The sequence below is a fragment of the Staurois parvus genome, unplaced genomic scaffold (genome assembly GCF_062004578.1).
Source record: "Staurois parvus isolate SC_StPar_1 unplaced genomic scaffold, SC_StPar_1.0 ptg000099l, whole genome shotgun sequence".
In the NCBI taxonomy this organism is placed as follows: Eukaryota; Metazoa; Chordata; class Amphibia; order Anura; family Ranidae; genus Staurois; species Staurois parvus.
This window is the reverse complement of record NW_028317895.1, coordinates 1,448,487-1,469,525: the sequence shown is the minus strand read 5'-3', so window position 1 is coordinate 1,469,525 and position 21,039 is coordinate 1,448,487. Positions and strand designations below refer to the sequence as shown.

The following is a 21,039-nucleotide window of genomic DNA, read 5'->3' as shown; positions in this document are numbered from 1 at the left end:
AAGAGCAATGGGGAATGCTTTAGGCTGTCACTTTAGTTTGCTTGGGCTTCAGACATTATATTCAAGACTGGGGCACCCAGCATCACTCTATGAGATTTAGGATGTCAGCACAAGGGAGGTGTTCATTGACAAATAACATGTCACAATACATTAAATGCACATACTGTATAGCTTTATGGAAAGATAGTTGTTAAAGTGAATGGGCTGGTGACTGGTTATCTTTAAATCCAGTGCAATGTCTTGTAATAAGCTTTTACAGGGATGTTTCACAAACATGATAATGAATTTATCTTACAATATGATGCAGTCTCCTGTTTTGAACATCTGTGGGGTACATGTGGAATTTACTAGAAGCATTCTAAATACAATTGTGTATGCAAATAAAGACAGCACATATCAACATTTCTGTATTTTTTAGTACCTTGATAATTCACGCCTTAATGAACTGAGCGTATTTCAAAGACAATATACAGTATAAAATACAGTACAAAAACATAATATTTGGACATATTAGAAAAATCACACATTAATAAATAATTTACACATATATTTATTATACATTATATACCCTATTTTGGCATGCTTTACTTTGGAGCACTAGTATTTGTCACTAAAGATCATACGTTTTAAGTTATTTTATATCTTTAAACAAACTGCTTCATAAAAATAAAATACATGTCTGTTTTTCTTCTTCTTCAGGATGATCTAAAGATTAAAGGCAAACTGTTAAATTTTGTTTGCAAGCTACTGGTAAGTCAGATTGTACACTTTTTATACCAAGGAATTTCATTAGATCTCTGCATTACAGATGTCCAAGTACAATTGAGTACTGATGTGATATTTATTTTATTTGCACTAACATGTTAGTGCAAATAAAAAAATTATCACGTCAGTACTCAATTGTTTCTGTCACAAGTGCACTAATACGGCTACAATCACCTCAGGCAAGATGTCCAAGTATTAATTGTGTTTAGATACTGACCGAATTAACCATTATATTATTATTTAACATGATTCATCATTAATTATTTTGTGGTTTAAGTCCAGTAGCATACGAGGTGATCTTCTTTGATGTTTTAACCACTTGCCCTCCGGAAGATTTACGCCCCCCTTAATGACCAGGCTATTTTTTGCGATACAGCACTGCGTTACTTTGACTGACAATTGTGTGGTTATTCAACGCTGCACCCAAATTAAATTTATGTTCTTTTTTTCCCCACAAATAGAGCTTTATTTCAGTGGTATTTGATCACCTCTGTGTTTTTTATTTTTTGCGCTATAAACAAAAGAAGACCGACAATTTTGAAAAAAAAATATTTTTGACTTTTTGCAATAAAACATGTCCAGTAAAAAAATGAAAACATCACATTTCATCATAAATTTAGGCCAAAATGTTTTCTGCTACATGTCTTTGCTAAAAAAAAACTGTGTGCTGTTTTACTATTTTGTCTGTGTGTGATTTACTGTGTAAGCATGCTGCTTTGTATTGCTCTGCTATGCAGAGCAAAACAAAGCAGCATGCTGAAGCTGACAAGGGAGAGATCTGTATTGTTTACATACAGACCTCTCCCCTGTCAGTGTTCCTTGGTGATCGCCAGTTGCCGGCGGGGAATCTCCAGCCGGGACCTGGTGACTGACAGCCGTAGCCGCCAATGACAGCGCGGGGCTACCCTAAAGCAGTATTGTGCTATAGAGCGGTGGGTTTGCATTTAAATTGACAACATGAACCACATTAAAAAGTTAGAAAACCCTACTTTTTCCCAATATCTCAATGAATTGTGTGTGGCCACTCTTGGTCAGCATTACAAAGCTAATAGACATGAGCTCTTTAGGAACTGGTTTTAATCAACAATGGTCTCTTCTGAACCAGCAGTGCATAGGGATGGGCAACGTGATTTCAGCTAAATAGATTTCCAAGTTTCCTAAGTGCAAACTATGCTTGAAAAGAAACACTCTACTGTTTTCTCTATTTAATGGTCCATGTATTGGTGTTTTTACTTATGTTTCTTATGTATTTCAATGTGATGGATATACTGTCACAATTTTTTTCACTTTCTGTCTTTTGCTTTCTGTGACAAAAAAGTAAAATAAAAAGGCTGACGAGGTATTTGTTTTGCAAAAGAACAGATCCAGAAAAGTTGAAAGTAGACATGTGCACGTCAGAAACGTTAATTTTGTTTTGGATGCATCCGTTCATTGAAGAAGTTTTAGAACATTTGTTATGTTGAACCGATTTGTTTTCATAATCCATTTCATATCTTTGGCATTTGTTTCGTATATTCTTTGGTTTGGGTGGATTTGCAAAACATTGCAATTTTTCCAGAAGATTGTTATGTATTCTGTACATTATTGAATTGGACATATTTGAATCAGAAGGATTAAATATTTTCGGACACTAGTCCAACCCATCAAGAGAATTGGCATGAGCTCATTGTAAAATACCGACTGGCATCATGTGCATCTGAATTAATGAATGGAACGAAATTCATATCCAGTCGTTTTCTGAATCTGAATTATCAAACTAATTTAAAAATTTAATTATTTTCCCCAATGGCCACAAACTACTATTGCATCATGTGATGTCATCCGAATGAAACAAATGCATTCATTAGTTTTGTTATAACTTTGTTCAGATTCATTTACATTAATTACTATGTCCATTCAGAGATTCATCCAAATCTCCAAAAAATGAAATTTGCATCTGAAAAATGAAACAAAACACACATGTCTAGTTGACAGGAACTTCCATAATCCCTTGGAGATATTTAAAACACAATGTACTCTAAAAACCACCAATAAAAATTTAGTTTCACTTTTTTATTAACTCCAAGAGGATGATGGCACTTTATTCATAAGAGAAATTTGAAGGCTGGCCCTGCTATACAGGAGCAATATATCCCATTTTGTTTAGGCCACTTTTATAAAGCAGAAAATGTGACATTTCATTAGGCATGTGGTTATTAATTCCCTGTAGTTTAAAACACATACATCAGGAAAACACATCTGCAGAGAACATTTTGTGAAAGTCACATTCACTACTTTATTAATATGCCCCTAGTGTTTGATGTTAATGACTTGAAGCAGTAGTAAACCACCGAAAAAACACCCTTCCCCCTGCAGGTTAAGAACAAAATGTACTAGTATGCACCCATGCACTGGTGGTGTCACCAGCTGCTACTAAAGAAAATATCTCCTAAACAGTACACGTTTAGCAGATATTTACTGTACCTACAGGTAAGCCTTATTATAGGTGAACCTGTAGGTATAAATAAACAAGCAGACTTTACTACCGCTTTAACTGCTATGGACAAATGCTTTCATTGCTGGTAAACTGCTCCTCTGTCAGATGTTTATGTAAAACATATTGAGGGAAGTTTATCAAAACTGGAGCACCAGAATGCAGAGCAGCTGTGCATGACAACCAGTCAGCATCTATCTTTCATTTTTAAAGCTTACCTGAATAAGATGAAGTTAGAAGCCGATTGGCTACTATGTCCAACTGCCCTAAGATTCTGGCTGCTCCAGTTTTGAAAAATTCAGTTAATTGTATGTGATATATGTTGTAGTAAAATGCTGCATGCAATAATAAGATGACAAATGATGGCTACAGCACGGTTGTCCAGTTGTGGGAGGGCCTCATATGATTTCCTCCCAGAATGCGCCCTCCTGAGCGCCCCCAGTGGCGGGCACCAGGCAATCTCCGTGAACGCTGTGTCCAATGATACAGCAGATCACTCAGTAAATACAGTTGCCGTTTATTGGCAGCACTTTCCTCACTCTGTCACAGAGCAGATCGGCACTGATGATCAGTGCCCTGTAGGGCTGCCCAGCAGTGCCACCCACCAGTGCCCATCAGTGCCACCCATCTGTGACCCCCCCATCAGTGCTGCCCAGCAGTTGCACCCATCAGTGCCCAGCAGTGTCACCTATCAGTGCCCAGCAGTGCCACCCAGCAGTGCCACCAGTCAGTGCCTTCACTCAGTGCTGTCAATAAGTGCCGTCAGTCAGCGCCGCTTGTCAGTGTAGCCCATCAGTGCCCATCAGTGCCACCTATCAGTGCCCATCATTGCTGCATATCAGTGCAGCATCATCAGAGTCTCCTCATCAATGCCCACCAGTGCCACCTCATCAGTGCAGCCTATCAGTGCCCATCAGTGCTGCCTATCCATGTCACCTTATAGTGCCCATCAGTGCTGCCTATCAGTGCCCATCAGTGCTGCTTATCCTCCCAGAATGTGCCCTTCTGAGCGCCCCCAGCAGTGCGCACCTGGCGATCTCCTTGATTACGGTGTCCAATGACACAGCAGATCACCAGGTAAACACAGTTGCTGATTATTGGCAGCACTTTCCTCACGCTGTGACAGTGTGAGGAAAGTACTGCTGATAACTGGCAGCTGCCACAGAGCAGATTGGCCTGATGATCAGTGCCCTGCAGTGCCACCCACCAGTACCCAGCAGTGCCAACCACCAGTGCCCATCAGTGCCACCCATCAGTGCCACCCATCAGTGCTGCCCAGCAGTTGTGCCCATCAGTGTCCAGCAGTGCTGCCAATCAGTGCAACCAGTCAGTGCTGTCAGTCAGTGCCATCAGTCAGCACCACCTGTCAGTGCCGCCTATCAGTGCCCATCATTGCTGCATATCAGTGCAGCTTCATCAGTGCCTCCTCATCAATGCCCACCAGTGCCGTCCCATCAGTGCAGCCTATCAGTACCCATCAGTGCTGCCTATCCATGTCACCTAATGAAAATTGGCCTGGGCACAAAGGGGGTAAAAGTGCTCGGTAGGCAAGTGGTTTAAATACTATATTTATGCAGAATAAAAGGAACCAGTTCCACAGGTCAACATCACTTCCATTTCAAAGCACTTCATATGCACCTACAAAAATTTGCTCAGGGCATTCAGGTACACAGAAAACAAATTATGTCACTATAAGCATTAAATTCACATTTTAGTCAATAAAAATGCCATATAATCAAGGCGTCCACACAGTTCAGTGTTTAAACTATTATAAATAATGCCTTTACAGTAAATCATATCTGAGCATGCAAGACCTCCAGTCATTTTTAAATTGGCTTAATAAATATACCAACATTTCAATTCATGAATGAGGCCACCATCCATATAGCTTCTTTTTTTATCAATATTGTATTCAAACAATGTGATATATTTATTTTTGGTAATAAATCTATTTTATGGCTCTAGGGAAAGACACTTACTGGTCTGAGTAAAGTACTGGTAAGTACTTGCAGTCTATACCATATCATATCATATCTGAATAAATAAACAAGAAAACAAAAATGATACCTTATTTAAATGGAAATGCAAATTAATGTTTTTTTTATAATAGTAATATAGTGCTTGAGACCTATGATTTGTATCCTAATCATCACTGAATACTTTTCCTTCACCTTTAATAGGCTTGACATGATGGATAAACTGTAAGGGCAAAAAGCTGGACTGGGATAATGCCTCATTGAAAGCTTTATGATTAAGGGCTAGGTTTTCCTACATTAGACTACAAGCTTTAATCACTTCAGCTCTCACACCTGTTCATCCTCTATGGACCAGAGCAATGTACAGTTGCAAGAAAAAGTATGTGAACCCCTTGGGATTACGTGGAGTTTTGCATGAATTGGGCATAAAATGTGCTCTGAACGTCATCTAAGTCACAACAATAGAAGAACACAGTCTGCTGAACATAATGCTACACAAACATTAGATGTTGCCATGGTTTAATTGCACATAACATGTAAACATTCACAGTGCAGGGAGGAAAAAGTATGTGAACCTTTGGACTTAATAACTGGTTGACCCTCCTTTGGCAGCAATAACCTCAACCAAACATTTCCTGTAGTTGCAGATCAGACCTGCACAACGATCTGGAGTAAGTTTGGACCACTCCTCTTCACAAAACTGTTTCAGTGTAGCAATATTCTTGGTATGTCTGGTGTGAATCGCTCTCTTAAGGTCATGCCACAGCATTTCAATCGGGTTGAGGTCAGGACTCTGACTGGGCTACTCCAGAAGGCGTATTCTGTGCTGTTGCAGCCATTGTTTTGTTGAATTACTTGTATGCTTTGGGTCATTGTCCTGTTGCATCACCCATCCTCTGCGGAGCTTCAGTTGGCGGACAGATGGTCGTACGTTTTCCTGCAAAATGTCTTGATAAACTCTGGAATTCATTTTCCCATCAATGACAATAATCCGTCCAGGCCCTGAGGCAGCAAAGCAGCCCCAAACCATGATGCTCCCTCCGCCATGTTTTACAGTGGGGATGAGGTTTTGATGTTGGTGTGCTGTGCCTTTTTTTCTCCACACATAGTGTTGTGTGTTCTTCCCAAACAACTCAATCTTGGTTTCATCTGTCCACAGTATATTTTGCCAGTAGTGCTGTGGAACATCCAGGTGCTCTTTTGCAAACTTCAAACGTGTTGCAATATTCTTTTTGGACAGCAATGGCTTCCTCCGTGGTGTCCTCCCATGTACTCCATTCTTGTTTAATGTTTTCCTTATTGTAGATGTGTCAACAAAAATGTTAGCATGTGCCAGAGATTTCTGTAGGTCTTTAGCTGACACTCTGGGATTCTTCTTTACCTCATGCAGCATTCTGCGCTGTGCTCTTGCAGTCATTTTTACAGGACGACCACACCTAGGGAAAGTAGCAACAATGCTAAACTTTCTCCCTTTGTAGACAGTCTGTCTTACCGTGGACACATGAACATCAAGGCTTTTGGAGATACTTTTGTAACCCTTTCCAGCTTCATGCAAGTCAACAATTCTTCATCGTAGGTCTTCTGAGAGCTGTTTTCTGCGAGGCATGGTTCATATCAGACAGTGCTTCTTGAAACCAGTAAACCCAAAACAGGTGTGTGTTTTTTAAGGGCAGGACAGCTGTTAGCAACACATCCAATATCATCACACTGATTGGAGTCAAGGTTGGCTCACTCCTGGCTCCAATTAGCTCTGGGAGAAGTCATTAAGCTACGGCCTCACATACTTTTTCCTCCCTGCACTGTGAATGTTTACATGTTATGTGCAATTAAACCATGGCAACATCTAATGTTTGTGTAGTATTCTGTTCAGCAGACTGTATTCTTCTACTGTTGTGACTTAGATGACGTTCAGAGCACATTTTATGCCCAATTCATGCAAAACTCCACGTAATCCCAAGGGGTTCACATACTTTTTCTTGCAACTGTATTAATTTTCTGCCGTGGATCTGTTTATTTGGTAATAACTTTGTCATTACTTAAGTTTACAAGGTAATACAGATATTGGGATTTTTTTTTTTAAGGAAAAACAAGGCTTTCTTTTCATGATATTGTCTTGTAACAATTTTTTTTCGCAATCCTTAGACAATAATATGCAGTAAAACACCCTTTTTTGAAATTGTGATTTTTTTTTTCTGTATCAGTGTTAGTTTAAAATAAATCATGCTACTTCACATTGTATCCTGTAATTGTTTCCTATTTAAAATTACACTAAAATTATGATTCTGTTCAAAGCATTGCAAAGTTATTTCCAAATAAAATAAAGTGGGTTTTTTTTAGTTGTGCATTTTTTATCAATGTGAAATGTTTAAATATATGTTGAATGTGTACAAATATTAACAAACAAAACAAAGGCTAGATATTAATTGGTAACAAAATAGAAACAAACTAATAAATCAGCAGGAAATGAATACTTGAACAGAGGAGAATAAGGAGTTAATTAGGGTTGATTAGAGTAAACTAATGGTTGGTAAAGGGTTAAACAAAGGAACATTTTACTTGTCAGATTGGTTTAACTGACATAATGTGCAGATCTGGGTTCATCCCTTTAATCTGCAGAATAATGAACATAATGATACAAAATTAACCATATGTTACTTTTTATCTTTGTATATGTGCATCTAAAAATGTTATTTAGAAATACTGCTTTAAACTGCTTTTTTTTTTTTACAGCTACAGCTGTCTACTCCTTCCCTGAGTATACAGTAATGCTGGCTTTGATTAATCAAAGCTGACAATGGTTGTATATCGGGATAAGGGTCTCAGAAACAGAGCAGAGAGATTGGGCATGCTACACATGTTCTGTGTACAATGCTGAAGATTTTTTTGGGTGCGTTTAGCACACCCAAAGTCTCTATATTAGCACAAAAAAATGGAAACATTCTGGATACATCTTCAACAATAGCTATGAGGATAATTCCCTGATATATATATTTTTTTGGTTGTTTCAAAGTTGCTTAAAGTATATGTGAACCTTGTAAAACAACCCATTCCATTTAAACTGTGTATACACGTGTATACACACAGACACACACACATATATATATATATATATTTATATATTATCACAATCCCTCTGTTCTCAGCTGCTTAAGGAGCTTAGGGAGAATTTGACTCGAACATTGGCTGTGGGCCCACCATACGCTACAATGCAGTGCACTCTCGCAGTTCATTGTGATTGGCCAAAGCCAGGTGCAATGCTTTGGCCAATCACAGCACAATTGGGCAGAGCTAGCGGTGATGTCACAACTAGCTCCTCCCCAATTGTTTACATCTGACTGGCAAATGTCATATTGAGGCAAGTGCTCAGCGGGTGCAGATGGGTCGGTGGATGCCGTTTTTTTTATTTCGGCGAGTTGACAGTGGTGTGACAATGCTGGACACCGTGAATATTGATGTATTACAACAATGGAACCACTTTTTTTAATAAAGGGCTTGTCAAAAACTTTTGTTTTATTTTTGTTCAATAAAGGAATTTTTCAAAAGACTGGTCTCTTTATTTTTTACTAAATGTAACCCTTTAGTGAATGGGTAGGAGTACAAGTACCCCTTTTTCATTCACAAGGAGGGGCAGCATCAGGATGCCCCTTATTTAAAGGGGTACCCTGATGGTAATGAGCTCCCCTGCCCACAGATCCCACAACCACCAGGCCAGGGTTGTGGGGAAGAGGCCCTTGTCCCCATCTGTGTGGGGACACCTACCCAATGCCAAGGGCACATGGCCTGGTAAGTCACAGGGAGAGGGGGACCTCTTGTTTCTCCTCCCCTTTTCTGACCTGCCAGGCCTATGCTCATATCAAGGGTCTGGTAGTAATTTAGGAGGGGCCCCACAATTCCCCCTCCCATTGTTTGGGGGTGGGGTTCCCCTTAAAAGTTCTTCCAGACCTAAAGGACCTGGTGTGGCTTTTAGGGAGAACCCTGTGCATTTTCCCCCCATTTTTGGGAGGGGAACTTCCCCTTAAAAGTCCTACCAGGCCTAAAGGGCCTGGTATTGCTTTTAGGGGGAACCCCACGCACTTTTTAAAAACATTTTTTTACTGTGGGGTTCCTCCTAACCTTCCTACCAGACCTAAAAGTCTGGTATGGATTGGGGGGGACCACACACAGTTTTTTTTTTTATTCAATAAAAATGTTATTTAAAAAAAAATGTCAGTCCTACTGCAGCAGGTTCTGTACATTGTACAGATGTGCAACTTTTTCAGGTAGTTTAAGAGGACCCCCAGGCATGATATTTAAAGAACGTTTTCTTCTTTTTTTTACTTTAAGCAATGAAAAATTACTGCCGGTAATAATTTAGGGGGGACTCCACACTTTTTCCCCCATTTTTGGGGGGTGGGGTTCCCCTTAAAAGTGCTACCAGGCCTAAAGGACCCTTTAGGCCTGGTAGGACTTTTAAGGGGGAACCCCACGCACTTAAAAAAAAAAAAACTTTTACCGTGGGTTTGCTCCTAACTTTCCTACTGAACCTAAAGGGTCTGGTAAGGATTAGGGGGGACCACATGCTGTTTTTTTTTGCTTTTTTTTAAATAAAAATGTAAGTTTTGCTGCAGCAGGTTCTATACATTGTACAGATGTGAAGCTTTTTCAGGTAGTTTAAGGGGACCCCCCTGGCATGATATTTAAAGAAAGTTTTCTTCTTTTTAACTTTAAGCAATGAAAAATGACTGCCCCTTTAAAAATTTAACTTTCTGATTTTTTTTTCACTGATTCATCTCCCTCAGGGCAGTATCCAAGTCCCCATACCACTTTTATGGCCAATAATTAGCATATAAGATTTCAAAATGGGCACTTTTGAATTTAAATGTTTGAGTCCCATAGACTTGCTTTAAGTTCGAAGTTCACGGTCGAACATTCTTTAAGTTTGAATGTTCAACCACGAACCAAACACAGGGATGTTTGACCCATCACTATTAGGGAGGAGAAACAGCAGGACACTGATCTTCCCAGTATATGGCTCTGCAGGGAGGAGGGGGCAGGAAAAGCCTGATCATTTGATTACCTCCCAGCACAGCCAAAAAAACTGACTACGATGTGCTCTAGTGTGGTAAATTTTTAATAGGAATAGGAAAGCAGAGGGACTGGCAGGAACATTGGGGATTTTACACAAAGGAAGCAATACAACGCGAAGAAGATACTTTTTCATATAAGTTCAAGGTACATCAAGAACATACCAGGAATATAAAATGATGGGTTTACATATTCTTTAAATGATATGCAATTTGATTCCATCTTTAGGCCAAATCAAAATAAACTTACATTGAACTATGTCAATAAAATGAGTTTGCTAGTTTTCAGATAAACAGCAAAAATAATACATGTGTAGTCATAGTGTACACATACCTACTGTGTCCAAAAGTAATATATTTTTTTCCATATTTTAGACCAACTTAAATCTGAATCTTGATCTGGGCTTAAAGGCAATTGGTGGGCTTTTAGGATGATGAGAAGAATTCAAACTGATTGTCACCCAGTGACACAAATGTAAGAAAGATTTTGATTTTTGTCCAAGCTATAATGTTTATCAATGTCCTGTCTTAATTATATACTGTATACTTGTGTAGATAAAATCTTCATAAACATGGCTTTGATACAGGCCAAAGCTGCTGTCATAGAAAAAGGTGCATCAAAATCATTGAAACAGAGCAAGGATTAAGCAAATTAAGCAGCTGCATGATGCTTAGCCCAAACCCCTAAATTGTCAGTATTTTATACTGCCCTATAACAGGAGGTGCCTGAAATAGGACCTTTATGACAGTATCACTTTACCAGACAGTTATATTGAAAGCTGAGTGTTTAACCACTTCCTGTCCGGACACTTTTACCCCTTTCCTGACCAGGGCAATTTTCAGCTTTCAGCGCTATCACACTTTGAATGACAATTGCGCGGTCATGCAACACTGTACCCATATGAATTTTTTACCATTTTTTTGAGACAGATAAAACTTTATTTCGGTGGTATTTATTCACCACTGGGATTTTTATTTTTTTACCTATGTAAATGAAAATATCCAAAAATTTGGGGAAAAAAAGTGTTTTTCTTATAAAATTTTGCAAATAAATAATATTTCATCATAAATCTTGGCCAAAATTTATTCTGTTATCTTTTTAGTAAAACAAAAAAATAAGCCAAATTAGTTTATAACCAAAAATTATAATTTTTAAACTTTTTTTTACATTTTTATTTTTTTTATATTATTTATTTATTTATTTTTTTTACATACTGTCACCCTAGCAGTACAGTGGTGACACTGTACTATTTTTGGGGGTGATGAAGATTTTTTTTTTTTTTTACATTGAATGCTTTTACACCCATATAGGATGTAAAAGCAATAATTTCTCTTTCTCTCTGTCTGCATTCTTGCAGCCATTGAGAACTACTGAGTGAGCTGTGATTGGTCACAGCTTGTCACATGGTACAAGGCTGTTGTGAATAGCCTTGTACCATGTGACATCTGTGACCATTCACAGATTTCACACGTAGTAAGCAATGATGTCAGAAGTGACATCTTGCTTACTACTTTGCATGTGATCAATGATTGGCCAATCAGTGATCACATGATCGGGACCTCGTACAGAGGTCCCGTCCGACAATCGGTGTTTCACTGTGTCCGGAGGACACAGTGGGCACCGAATCGCGGTGCTGCGTGCTCCCGGGGAGAGCGCACAAGCAGGGCTCGGGGAGGCCATTTATAAATGGCCACCCGACCCTGCAGTGCCACCGTCCGGCCGTTTATATACAACGGCCGGTCGGGAAGTGGATAAATATATTGAAATAAGGTTTTGAATTATGTTATCATCAAAAAGATTTGTATTTCTGTCCATCTATATCTAAAATGTACACATCTGTGCCACACCACAGGGAACATTATTTATTTCAGGTACTTATATAGCGCCATCAATTTATGCAGCATTTTACATACATATATATTGTACATTCACATCAGTTCCTAACCCTCTAGGGATGTACAATCTAAGGAACCCTAACTTACATTCATACATACACATACTAGGGTGAATTTAGACAGGATTCAATTAACCTACACGCATGTCTTTTGAGTGTGGGAGGAAACTGGAGTACCCAGAGAAAACCCAGGAAGGCCATGCAAACTCCAAGGTGACACCATGGTTGGGATTTGAACCAATGCCTCATGATTTCAGTCTACTGCTGTTAGGTAACACTTACAAGTCTTTGTTAACCCCCCCAGCCTGACAGTGAAAGGTGAAGCAGCAGACTAATGATCTCATCTGTCACTCTCTTCCCTACTCCAATCAGCAAGTAACTTGTTACCGAATGAGCACTGCAGAAAACCTGTTTGGCCCCTGCTTTGCCCTCTTCCAGTCTCAGCTCTGCTGTACAAAGCAATGGAAGAGACTGATACCAAATCATATTTAGTTCTTATACTGCTAACATTTGAAAAATACATTTAATGGTTTCAGAGCTGCATTATTGTGTTTCTTTTTTGTTGCCTTACGTTCAACTGTAAAGCTTATTATAATGAGGGGGATTACATACGTTTTACTAATAATGTAAGGTAGCTCAAAAAGAAAAATCCCTTCCTAATATTTTAAATTGTAACTGAAAATCTTCATTACATTTTGTTTTCAATTTTTGGTAGAAGGATTTAATCTGGAAATGTACTATTAGCCAACAAGTGTCATCAGGGATTTTGTCTTGGGCATACCAAGAATAAAAAATATCACTGCTTTAGGAGGAGAGGCCCTTAGGATGTTTGTAATTCAATGCCAAGGAAAGTAATACATTTTAAAAGGCACAATACAATATTTGAAAGACAATGCTTAATACAGGGCTTAATAGTAGGTTCAATTAGAGATATACGATGAGTTATGTGCCATAATTTTCCCATATTGCAAGTCAACACAAAAGCAAACATCTGCTGTATATGAACATCAAGCTACTATGCACTAGCTGGGATTTGTGAGAACATAGTATTAGGTGCATGCATCCTTTGGAAAAACCTTTCAGCTTTGAGCTTTCCAAGTGGGCTGGTTTGGTAAGAAGGTTATGAGGGACAGCTACTGAACTTAGCAAGTGGGCTAAGGAATGGTCCAATGTTCTCTAGGGAACATGGCCCTACTCCACCAACTCTCTGATTATTTCCACTTATAATTTCTATTCCACTTTAACGACAGCCTTGACATTGCACCTTAGTCAGACTAACATTTTGTGTGTTCTCTTTCAGATTTCACTGTCTTTGGTTTGACAACAAATCATTTCAAACCGCTTGTTACCTATTGCACTTCCTGCCAGCAATGTTCAGAATGAAGACACTGCAAAATAGATGATTTAATCTCCTGTAGTGACAGCTCAATAAATGTATTTTAGGAAAAATACAGTTCTTTATTTATTGTTCTGAGATATAAAAAGAATTTCCTTTTTTTTCTTAATGCTGTAACTATCAAGTTGCGATTTAATTGCACATTTCCCACCACATACAGTATGACAATATTCTACTAATATAAAGGTTCTGTACAAATGTCAGAACTTCAATGAGCAGTAGAGGTGCTGACAAATGACAGTATAATAATGGGGTTGGATCTTAACATAGGGGGAGTGTGGCTTTATATAGGCTTGAAAAGGGGTCATACCTTGTGCACAGCTGGGGCCTTTAATTCAAGATGCTCCACAGGGACAGACCAGAAAGTGTCCGCACCACAGTACTGTTATGTAGGTATAACTAAAGGCAAAACTTTTTTTCATTTTGGATACAGTGGAGAAGAACACCTGTCAGGTTCTTTAGTACTGTCTCTGACTGACCCCGTGACCCAACATGGCAAGCTATACAATTTTGTATGCCGGTGATATGGCAACAAACCTTGGTAACCCATATGTTCTATAGGTGACACTTTAAAAACTTCTACAGGTCCTTAATTTAGAGTTAACCATGAATAATGGGCCTCACTCTGGCATGCACGGTGATACAGTATCTGACAGAAGTGAGTACACCCCTCACATTTTTGTAAATATTTTATTATATCTTTTCATGTGACAACCCCGAAGAAATGACACTTTGCTACAATGTAAAGTAGTGAGTGTACAGCTTGTATAACAGTGTAAATTTGCTGTCCCCTCAAAATAACTCAACACACAGCCAGGGGTGGACTGACAACTCATGGGGCCCCTGGGCAATAGGGGATCATGGGGCCCCTGTGTCCTTGCCAAAACTCAAAAAAGCCTATGAAAAAGGTACTAGGGGCATCTCATGGGGCCCCCCACTGACCCCGGGCCCTCGGGCAGTGCCCGAGTTTCCAAATGGTCAGTCCACCCCTGCACACAGCCATTAATGTCTAAACCGCTGACAACAAAAGTGAGTACACCCCTTAGTGAAAATGTCCACATTGGGCCCAATTAGCCATATTCCCTCCCCAGTGTCATGTGACTCCTTAGTGTTACAATGTCTTAGGTGTGAATGGGGAGCAGGTGTGTTAAATTTAATGTTATCACTCTCACTCTCATACTGGTCACTGGAAGTTCAACATGGCAACTCATGGCAAAGAACCATCTAAGGATCTGAAAAAAAGAATTGTTGCTCTACATTAAGCTGGCCTAGGCTATAAGAAGATTGCCAAGACCCTGAAACTGAGCTGCAGCACGGTGGCCAAGACCATACAGCAGTTTAACAGGACAGGTTCCACTCAGAACAGGCCTCGACATGGTCGACCAAAGAAGTTGAGTGCACATGCTCAGTGTCATATCTAGAGGTTGTCTTTGGGAAATAGACGTATGAGTGCTGCCAGCATTGCTGCAGAGGTTGAAGGGGTGGGGGGTCAGCCTGTCAGTGCTCAGACCATATGCCGCACACTGCATCAAATTGGTCTGCATCAAATTAGCTGTTGTCCCAGAAGGAAGCCTCTTCTAAAGATGATGCACAAGAAAGCCCGCAAACAGTTTGCTGAAGACAAGCAGACTAAGGACATGGATTACTGGCAGGGGCGGACTGACCATTTGGAAACTCGGGCACTGCCGGAGGGCCCGAGGTCAGTAGGGGGCCCCATGAGATGCCCCTGGTACCTTTTTCATAGGCTTTTTTGAGTTTGGGCAAGGACACAGGGGCCCCATGATCCCCTATTGCCCGGGGGCCCCATGAGTTGTCAGTCCGCCCCTGATTACTCGTACCATGTCCTGTGGTCTCATGAGACCATAATAAACTGATTTGGTTCAGATGGTGTCAAGCGTGTATGGCGGCAACCAGGTGAGGAGTACAAAGACAAGTGTGTCCTGCCTACAGTCAAGCATGGTGATGGGAGTGTCATGGTCTGGGGCTGCATGAACGCTGCCGGCATGAGGGGAGCTACAGTTTATTGATGGTGTGAATGGGGTGCAAGTGTGTTAAATTTGGTGTTATCACTGGCATACAGGTCACTAGAAGTTCAACATGGCACCTCATGGCAAAGAACTCTCTGGTCACTGGAAGTTCAACATGGCACCTCATGGCAAAGAACTCACCAGCAGTTTAGACATTAATGGCTGTGTGCTGAGTTATTTTGAGGGGGCAGCAAATTTACACTGTTATACAAGCTGTACACTCACTACTTTACATTGTAGCAAACTGTCAGTTCTTCAGTGTTGTCACATTAAAAGATAGAATCAAATATTTACAAAAATGTAAGGGTTGTACTCACTTGTGGGAGATACTGTATGTAACCTGTAGCACTATTAATATTTCCTTACATAGGCACCCATGATACTTGTGTTGCACTGGTATTTGTGTGTGGGGTGGGGGGCTTAAACTAAACCTTATTTTTTTAATCACATAGATGATTCCCCTATGTGATACTATTTTGTTTTTGTAGCACATTCTCTTTTTTGAGACATCAGGGGTCTAATGGAGAGCAGATTCAATGAAACTAACAAAGTGACAGCCAAACCTGGAAGTGATGTAATGCATGTTGCTTCTGGGTTCTTAATAGGTAGGGAAGAACAGCAATAGACTAATGAATCACTGGTTTCCCTTCCCTTTGCCCAGTGGTTCCCACCAGTCCTAGGTCTGCTGGTGGGACAATGGAGCCTGAGAAACATGGCAGGTGACTAATGTGAAAGGCCTCATCACCGGGGATGAGGCAAAGTAAACGGGCAGCACTTGCAAGTGTTTGTCCATACAGGAGGAATTTTACATCCGTGCCAAGCTGTGGTTTCTAAAGCGAGCAAAATCCTTTCTTATATTAAAAGATGTATAGACTCCAGAGAGACAGATATCATTTTACCCCTGTACAAATCATTAGTAATACCTCATCTGGAAAATGCAGTTCAATTTTGGGCACCAATTCACAAAAAGAACATTGGGGAACTGGAGGAAACACAGAGAAGGGCAACCAAACTGATAATAGGCATGGAGGAGCTCAGCTATGAGGAAAGATTAGAGGAACTGAATTTGTTCTCTCTTGAGAAGAGGAGATTAAGGGGGGATATGATCAACATGTATCAGTGGTTCATATAGTGAACTCAGTATAGAGTTATTCACCCTGAGGTCATCACAGAGAACAAGGGGTCACTCTTTACATCTGGAGGAAGAAATGTAATATCCAAATACAGAAAGGTTTCTTCACAATAAGAGCTATGAGAATGTGGAATAGACTCCCTCAAGAGTTGGTTCTGGCCAGCTCAGTAGATTGCTTTAAAAAAGACCTAAATTCTTTCTTGGATACACAGAATATAACTGGATACTAACATTTATAGGTAAAGTTGATCCAGGGAATATCTGATTGCTTCTCGGGGGATCAGGAAGGACTTTTTTCCTCTGCAGGAGCAAATTGGATCATGCTTTTCTGGGTTTTTTGCCTTCCTTTGGATCAACTGTGGGTATAGGATTATAACTTTATTTTTTTTTTATGGTTGAACTGGATGGACTTTTGTCTTTTTTCAGCCAGACTGTGTAACTATGTTTTGTCATACTCAGTTAAAGGAAAACACCATATTTCATCAATACAAGGATCTACTGTGCACTGATTGTCTAATTTGGGAGTGAGAGCTGGCCAGTATATGTTGAAGCTAGTGATCCGCCATGCAAGCTTATATCTATTTCTATATCACTCATCTATTTACTTTCATTCCTGTACATTTTCAGAGTGAACTTTGTTCCTGTTGACGTCAGTTTTCTTTCTTATTGTTATATATGAAGATATTTTTACTACATTTATGCTGTTATAGCAGGATCCTACACATGGTATGACAAGTTATGTTTTAGAGGGGTTGATTAGTAACCTAGTATGCGTATATCTTAATTTGTGTATTTAATAAAGAGGTATTTTTAAATTTATAACTGTGAGTCAACTATAAAAAAATATTTAGATTTTTATGCTGGATTCTCAGTGGTTGTCTATGCCATTTCCATCCATGACACTTTTTATTTTTATAAACTATATAGTTTTCAGTCACCAGGGGCCTCAGAGCATTACATAAATTAATTTAAAAAGGGGCTTGAAGACCCTTTCTGGGTATTCTTGACTGTGTACAGCCAACAGTCATCTTGTCAGATTTACACGCATTTCCAGCTGCTTTTGCAGCCAGGAACATGTGTAAAATCCCTTGCTCCTGCTGGCGTATGTTGGTAGCAGCAAAAGGGTTAACCACTTGTTTGGATTCAGAGGTGAATATGTTAAATCATTGACAGCATAAGATTAAAACTGCCAATGAAGTTTAGCTTTAAAGCATATCTAAACCCAAAGAACTAAGTTTAATATATTGTAGCTTACAAAATGTTAAAGTATTTCCAAAGTCTAAACATTTTTTACCTTAATCCATTCCCTGCATTAAGGTAAAAAATGTTTTGCAATCTGTTTTCTACCACCCCTGAACACTGACCTGTCTCTTCTGAACGATCCAGTGCTGAGCCCATCTGCAGCTCTTCTACCTTCTCTTCCTGAACCACCCTAAGACAGATTCAAAGTTTACGGTCAGTGTTTGCAGGCCCAGACTGGCCATAGGGCACACCAGGAATGTGCTCCCTAAGTTGCCCTTCATCTCAAGCCCGAACCTTGGTCCTCTGCTGCTCAGTCAGTTCTTCTCCTCTATGGCCGTCAGAGCAGGGAGCGGGAGCTAGCAGTCAGCAGACCCATGGGCCACCCGTGACTATGAAAGGGGAGGAGCTGGATGAGACTCCATTGCATGATGCTGGATAGGTGTCACTGTTGCTGCCACAGACACCACAGGGAGCCGGCTGGATAGGTGTCACTGTTGCTGCCACAGACACCACAGGGAGCCGGTCCAGACTGAAGAAAAAGTGAGTGAGTGCCAGCTTGCCACTGCTAGTGAACACTTACTGTTAGAACAAATTATAAGACATTCCGTTGCTGGATTGGGCCATCTCTTTGATGGACTTGGCTGTCTCTTTGCTGGATTTGGCTGTCTCTTTTCTGGTTTGCACTGTCTCTTTGCTGGATTGGGATGTCTCTTTGCTGGATTGGACTGCCTCTTTACTATACTGGGCTGTGTCTTTGCTGGACTGGGATGTCTCTTTGCTGGTTTGGGCTGTTTCTTTGCCGGACTGGACTTTCTCTTTGCTGGATTGGGATGCCTCCTTGCTGGACAGGGCTGTCTCTTTACTGGACTGGGCTGTCTCTTTGCTGGACTGGAATGTCTCTTTGTTGGATAGGGATATCTCTTTGCTGGATTGGGATGTCTCTTTGCTGGACTTGGTTGTTTCTTTGCTGGACTGGGCAGTCTCTTTGCTATATGAGGATGTCTCTTTGCTGGATGGGGATGTCTCTTTTCTGGATGGGGCTGTCTCTTTGCTAGGCTGGGCTGTCTCTTTGCTGGATGGGGAAGTCTATTTGCTGCTTGGGGAGATTTCTCTTTGCTGAATGGGGATGTCTATTTTCTGGACTGGGCTGTCTCTTTTCTGGATGGGGAAGTCAATTTGCTGCTTGGGGATTTCTCTTTGCTGAATGGGGATGTCTCTTTGCTGAACTGGACTGTCTCTTTGCTGGACTGGGCTGTCTCTTTGCTGGACTGGGCTGTCTCTTTGCTAGACTGGAATGTCTCTTTGCTGGATTGGGATGTCTCTTTGCTGGACTTGGTTGTTTCTTTGCTGGACTGGCCAGTCTCTTTTCTATATGAGGATGTCTCTTTTCTGAATGGGGCTGTCTCTTTGCTAGACTGGGCTGTCTCTTTGCTGGATGGGGAAATCTATTTGCTGCTTGGGGAGATTTCTCTTTGCTGAATGGGGATGTCTCTTTACTGGACTGGGCTGTCTCTTTGCTAGATGGGGAAATCTATTTGCTGCTTGGGGATTTCTCTTTGCTGAATGGGGATGTCTCTTTGCTGGATTGGTCTGTCTCTTTGCTGGATTGGGCTGTTTCTTTGCTATATGGGGATCTCTCTTTGCATGATGGGGATGTCTCTTTTCTGGACTGGGCAGTCTATTGCTATATGAGGATGTCTCTTTGTTGGATTGTGATTTCTCTTTGCTGGATGGGGGTGTCTCTTTGCTATATAGGAATGTCTCTTCGCTGGATTAGGCTGTATCTTTGCTGGATTGGGCTTGTTTCTTTGCTGGATTGAGCTTGTCTCTTGGCTGAGTTGGGCTCGTCTCTTTGCTGGATGGGGCTGTTTCATTTCTGGATGCGGCTGCCTCTTTTCTGGACTGGGCAGCCTCTTTGCTGGATTGTGTTGGCTCTTTGCTGGCTGGGGATGTCTAATTGCTGGCAGGGGATGTCCAATTGCTGGATGGGGAGGTCTCTTTGCTATATGGGGATGTCTCTTTGCTGGATGGGGAACTCCTCTTTGCTGGATTGGACCAACTCTTTGTTGAATATAAAGGAGGCACTGGGATTAGAGAGAAACTTGCACATCACATGTTACAGTGCGTAGGACCGACTTTGTAAATCCACCCCTGCGAATGCCCGACTCCTACCCCCTGGTCCCCAGAGAAATTGGCTGCTCAGTATATAATCTCCAGGCCTATTTTTTGGTCCAGTTCGGGCCTGAGAAGTGTTTGAGTCAGCAAAGCCAGGTTGGTTTTTATTCCTATCTTCCAAGACTGTAAATCTGACAACTGGACGGATTGAAATACGAAACCTCTTTTAAGGTAGAAAAGCTTCCATGTATGTATTTCAGATATGTATTTAGCTGCTCAGCCAGAGTTCGGCTGTTTAAAGACTACCATACAGTTTGTGGTATTACAGTTGCCACACACAGTGGACTACAACCCTTTACTTGATTAGACCAAACAAAGAGTACAAAGAGTAAATATGATCAGCACTTGCTAAGGTAAAAAAACAATTCAAATTTACCTGGATCCATCTTATAGTAACAAGGTGCAGGGACATGGATGCCAGTATATTAATAAAAATTAAAAAGGAAACATTGTTTTATCATCTGTTTCATATTCACTCTCTGCTCACTGCTCACTGGTGGGGGTGGGGGGGGGGGTACAATATATGTGAAATGAATGAATGAATAACCCAAATGATCCTAATAAATAAAGTCATACCAGTGTCATCGTTTTTAGGATCTACCATAGTGAGGAAAAAAATCTGCACAATCAAAATATATAAATAAAAGAAAATTTTAAAAAATGAACACTGCTCAATTGAAATGTTTATTGGATATTATTAGTAGTTTATTGAATTAAATATGTCAGCTATCACAGGAAGGACAGTGTAGTGGATCTTATAAACAATGTTAAGAAACTGTCTCAGTGGGTGGTATGTACAGGAGAGGAGTGTGACGGTTATGACAGTGGACAGTATGTCCAGGGATTGAGTGCAAATGTTTTTTTTACGCTTTTGGGCTTGTATTAGATATGTGCA

At 40.4% G+C, this 21,039-nt stretch overlaps 1 protein-coding gene across 1 annotated transcript in view; it reads left to right on the top strand.

Annotated features, from left to right (window-relative positions):
• LOC149467808 (uncharacterized) overlaps positions 1-13,600 on the top strand; it is a gene marked incomplete at its 5' end in the record, with an annotated part of 45,609 nt that extends 32,009 nt beyond the window's left edge. Inside the window, 4 exons of the mRNA XM_089671170.1 lie at positions 700-750; positions 5,204-5,236; positions 10,653-10,752; positions 13,473-13,600. Of these exons, the coding sequence (XP_089527296.1) occupies positions 700-750; positions 5,204-5,236; positions 10,653-10,712 (144 nt within the window). The remainder of the gene's footprint in view (positions 1-699; positions 751-5,203; positions 5,237-10,652; positions 10,753-13,472) is intronic.
• Positions 13,601-21,039: the final 7,439 nt, after the last annotated feature.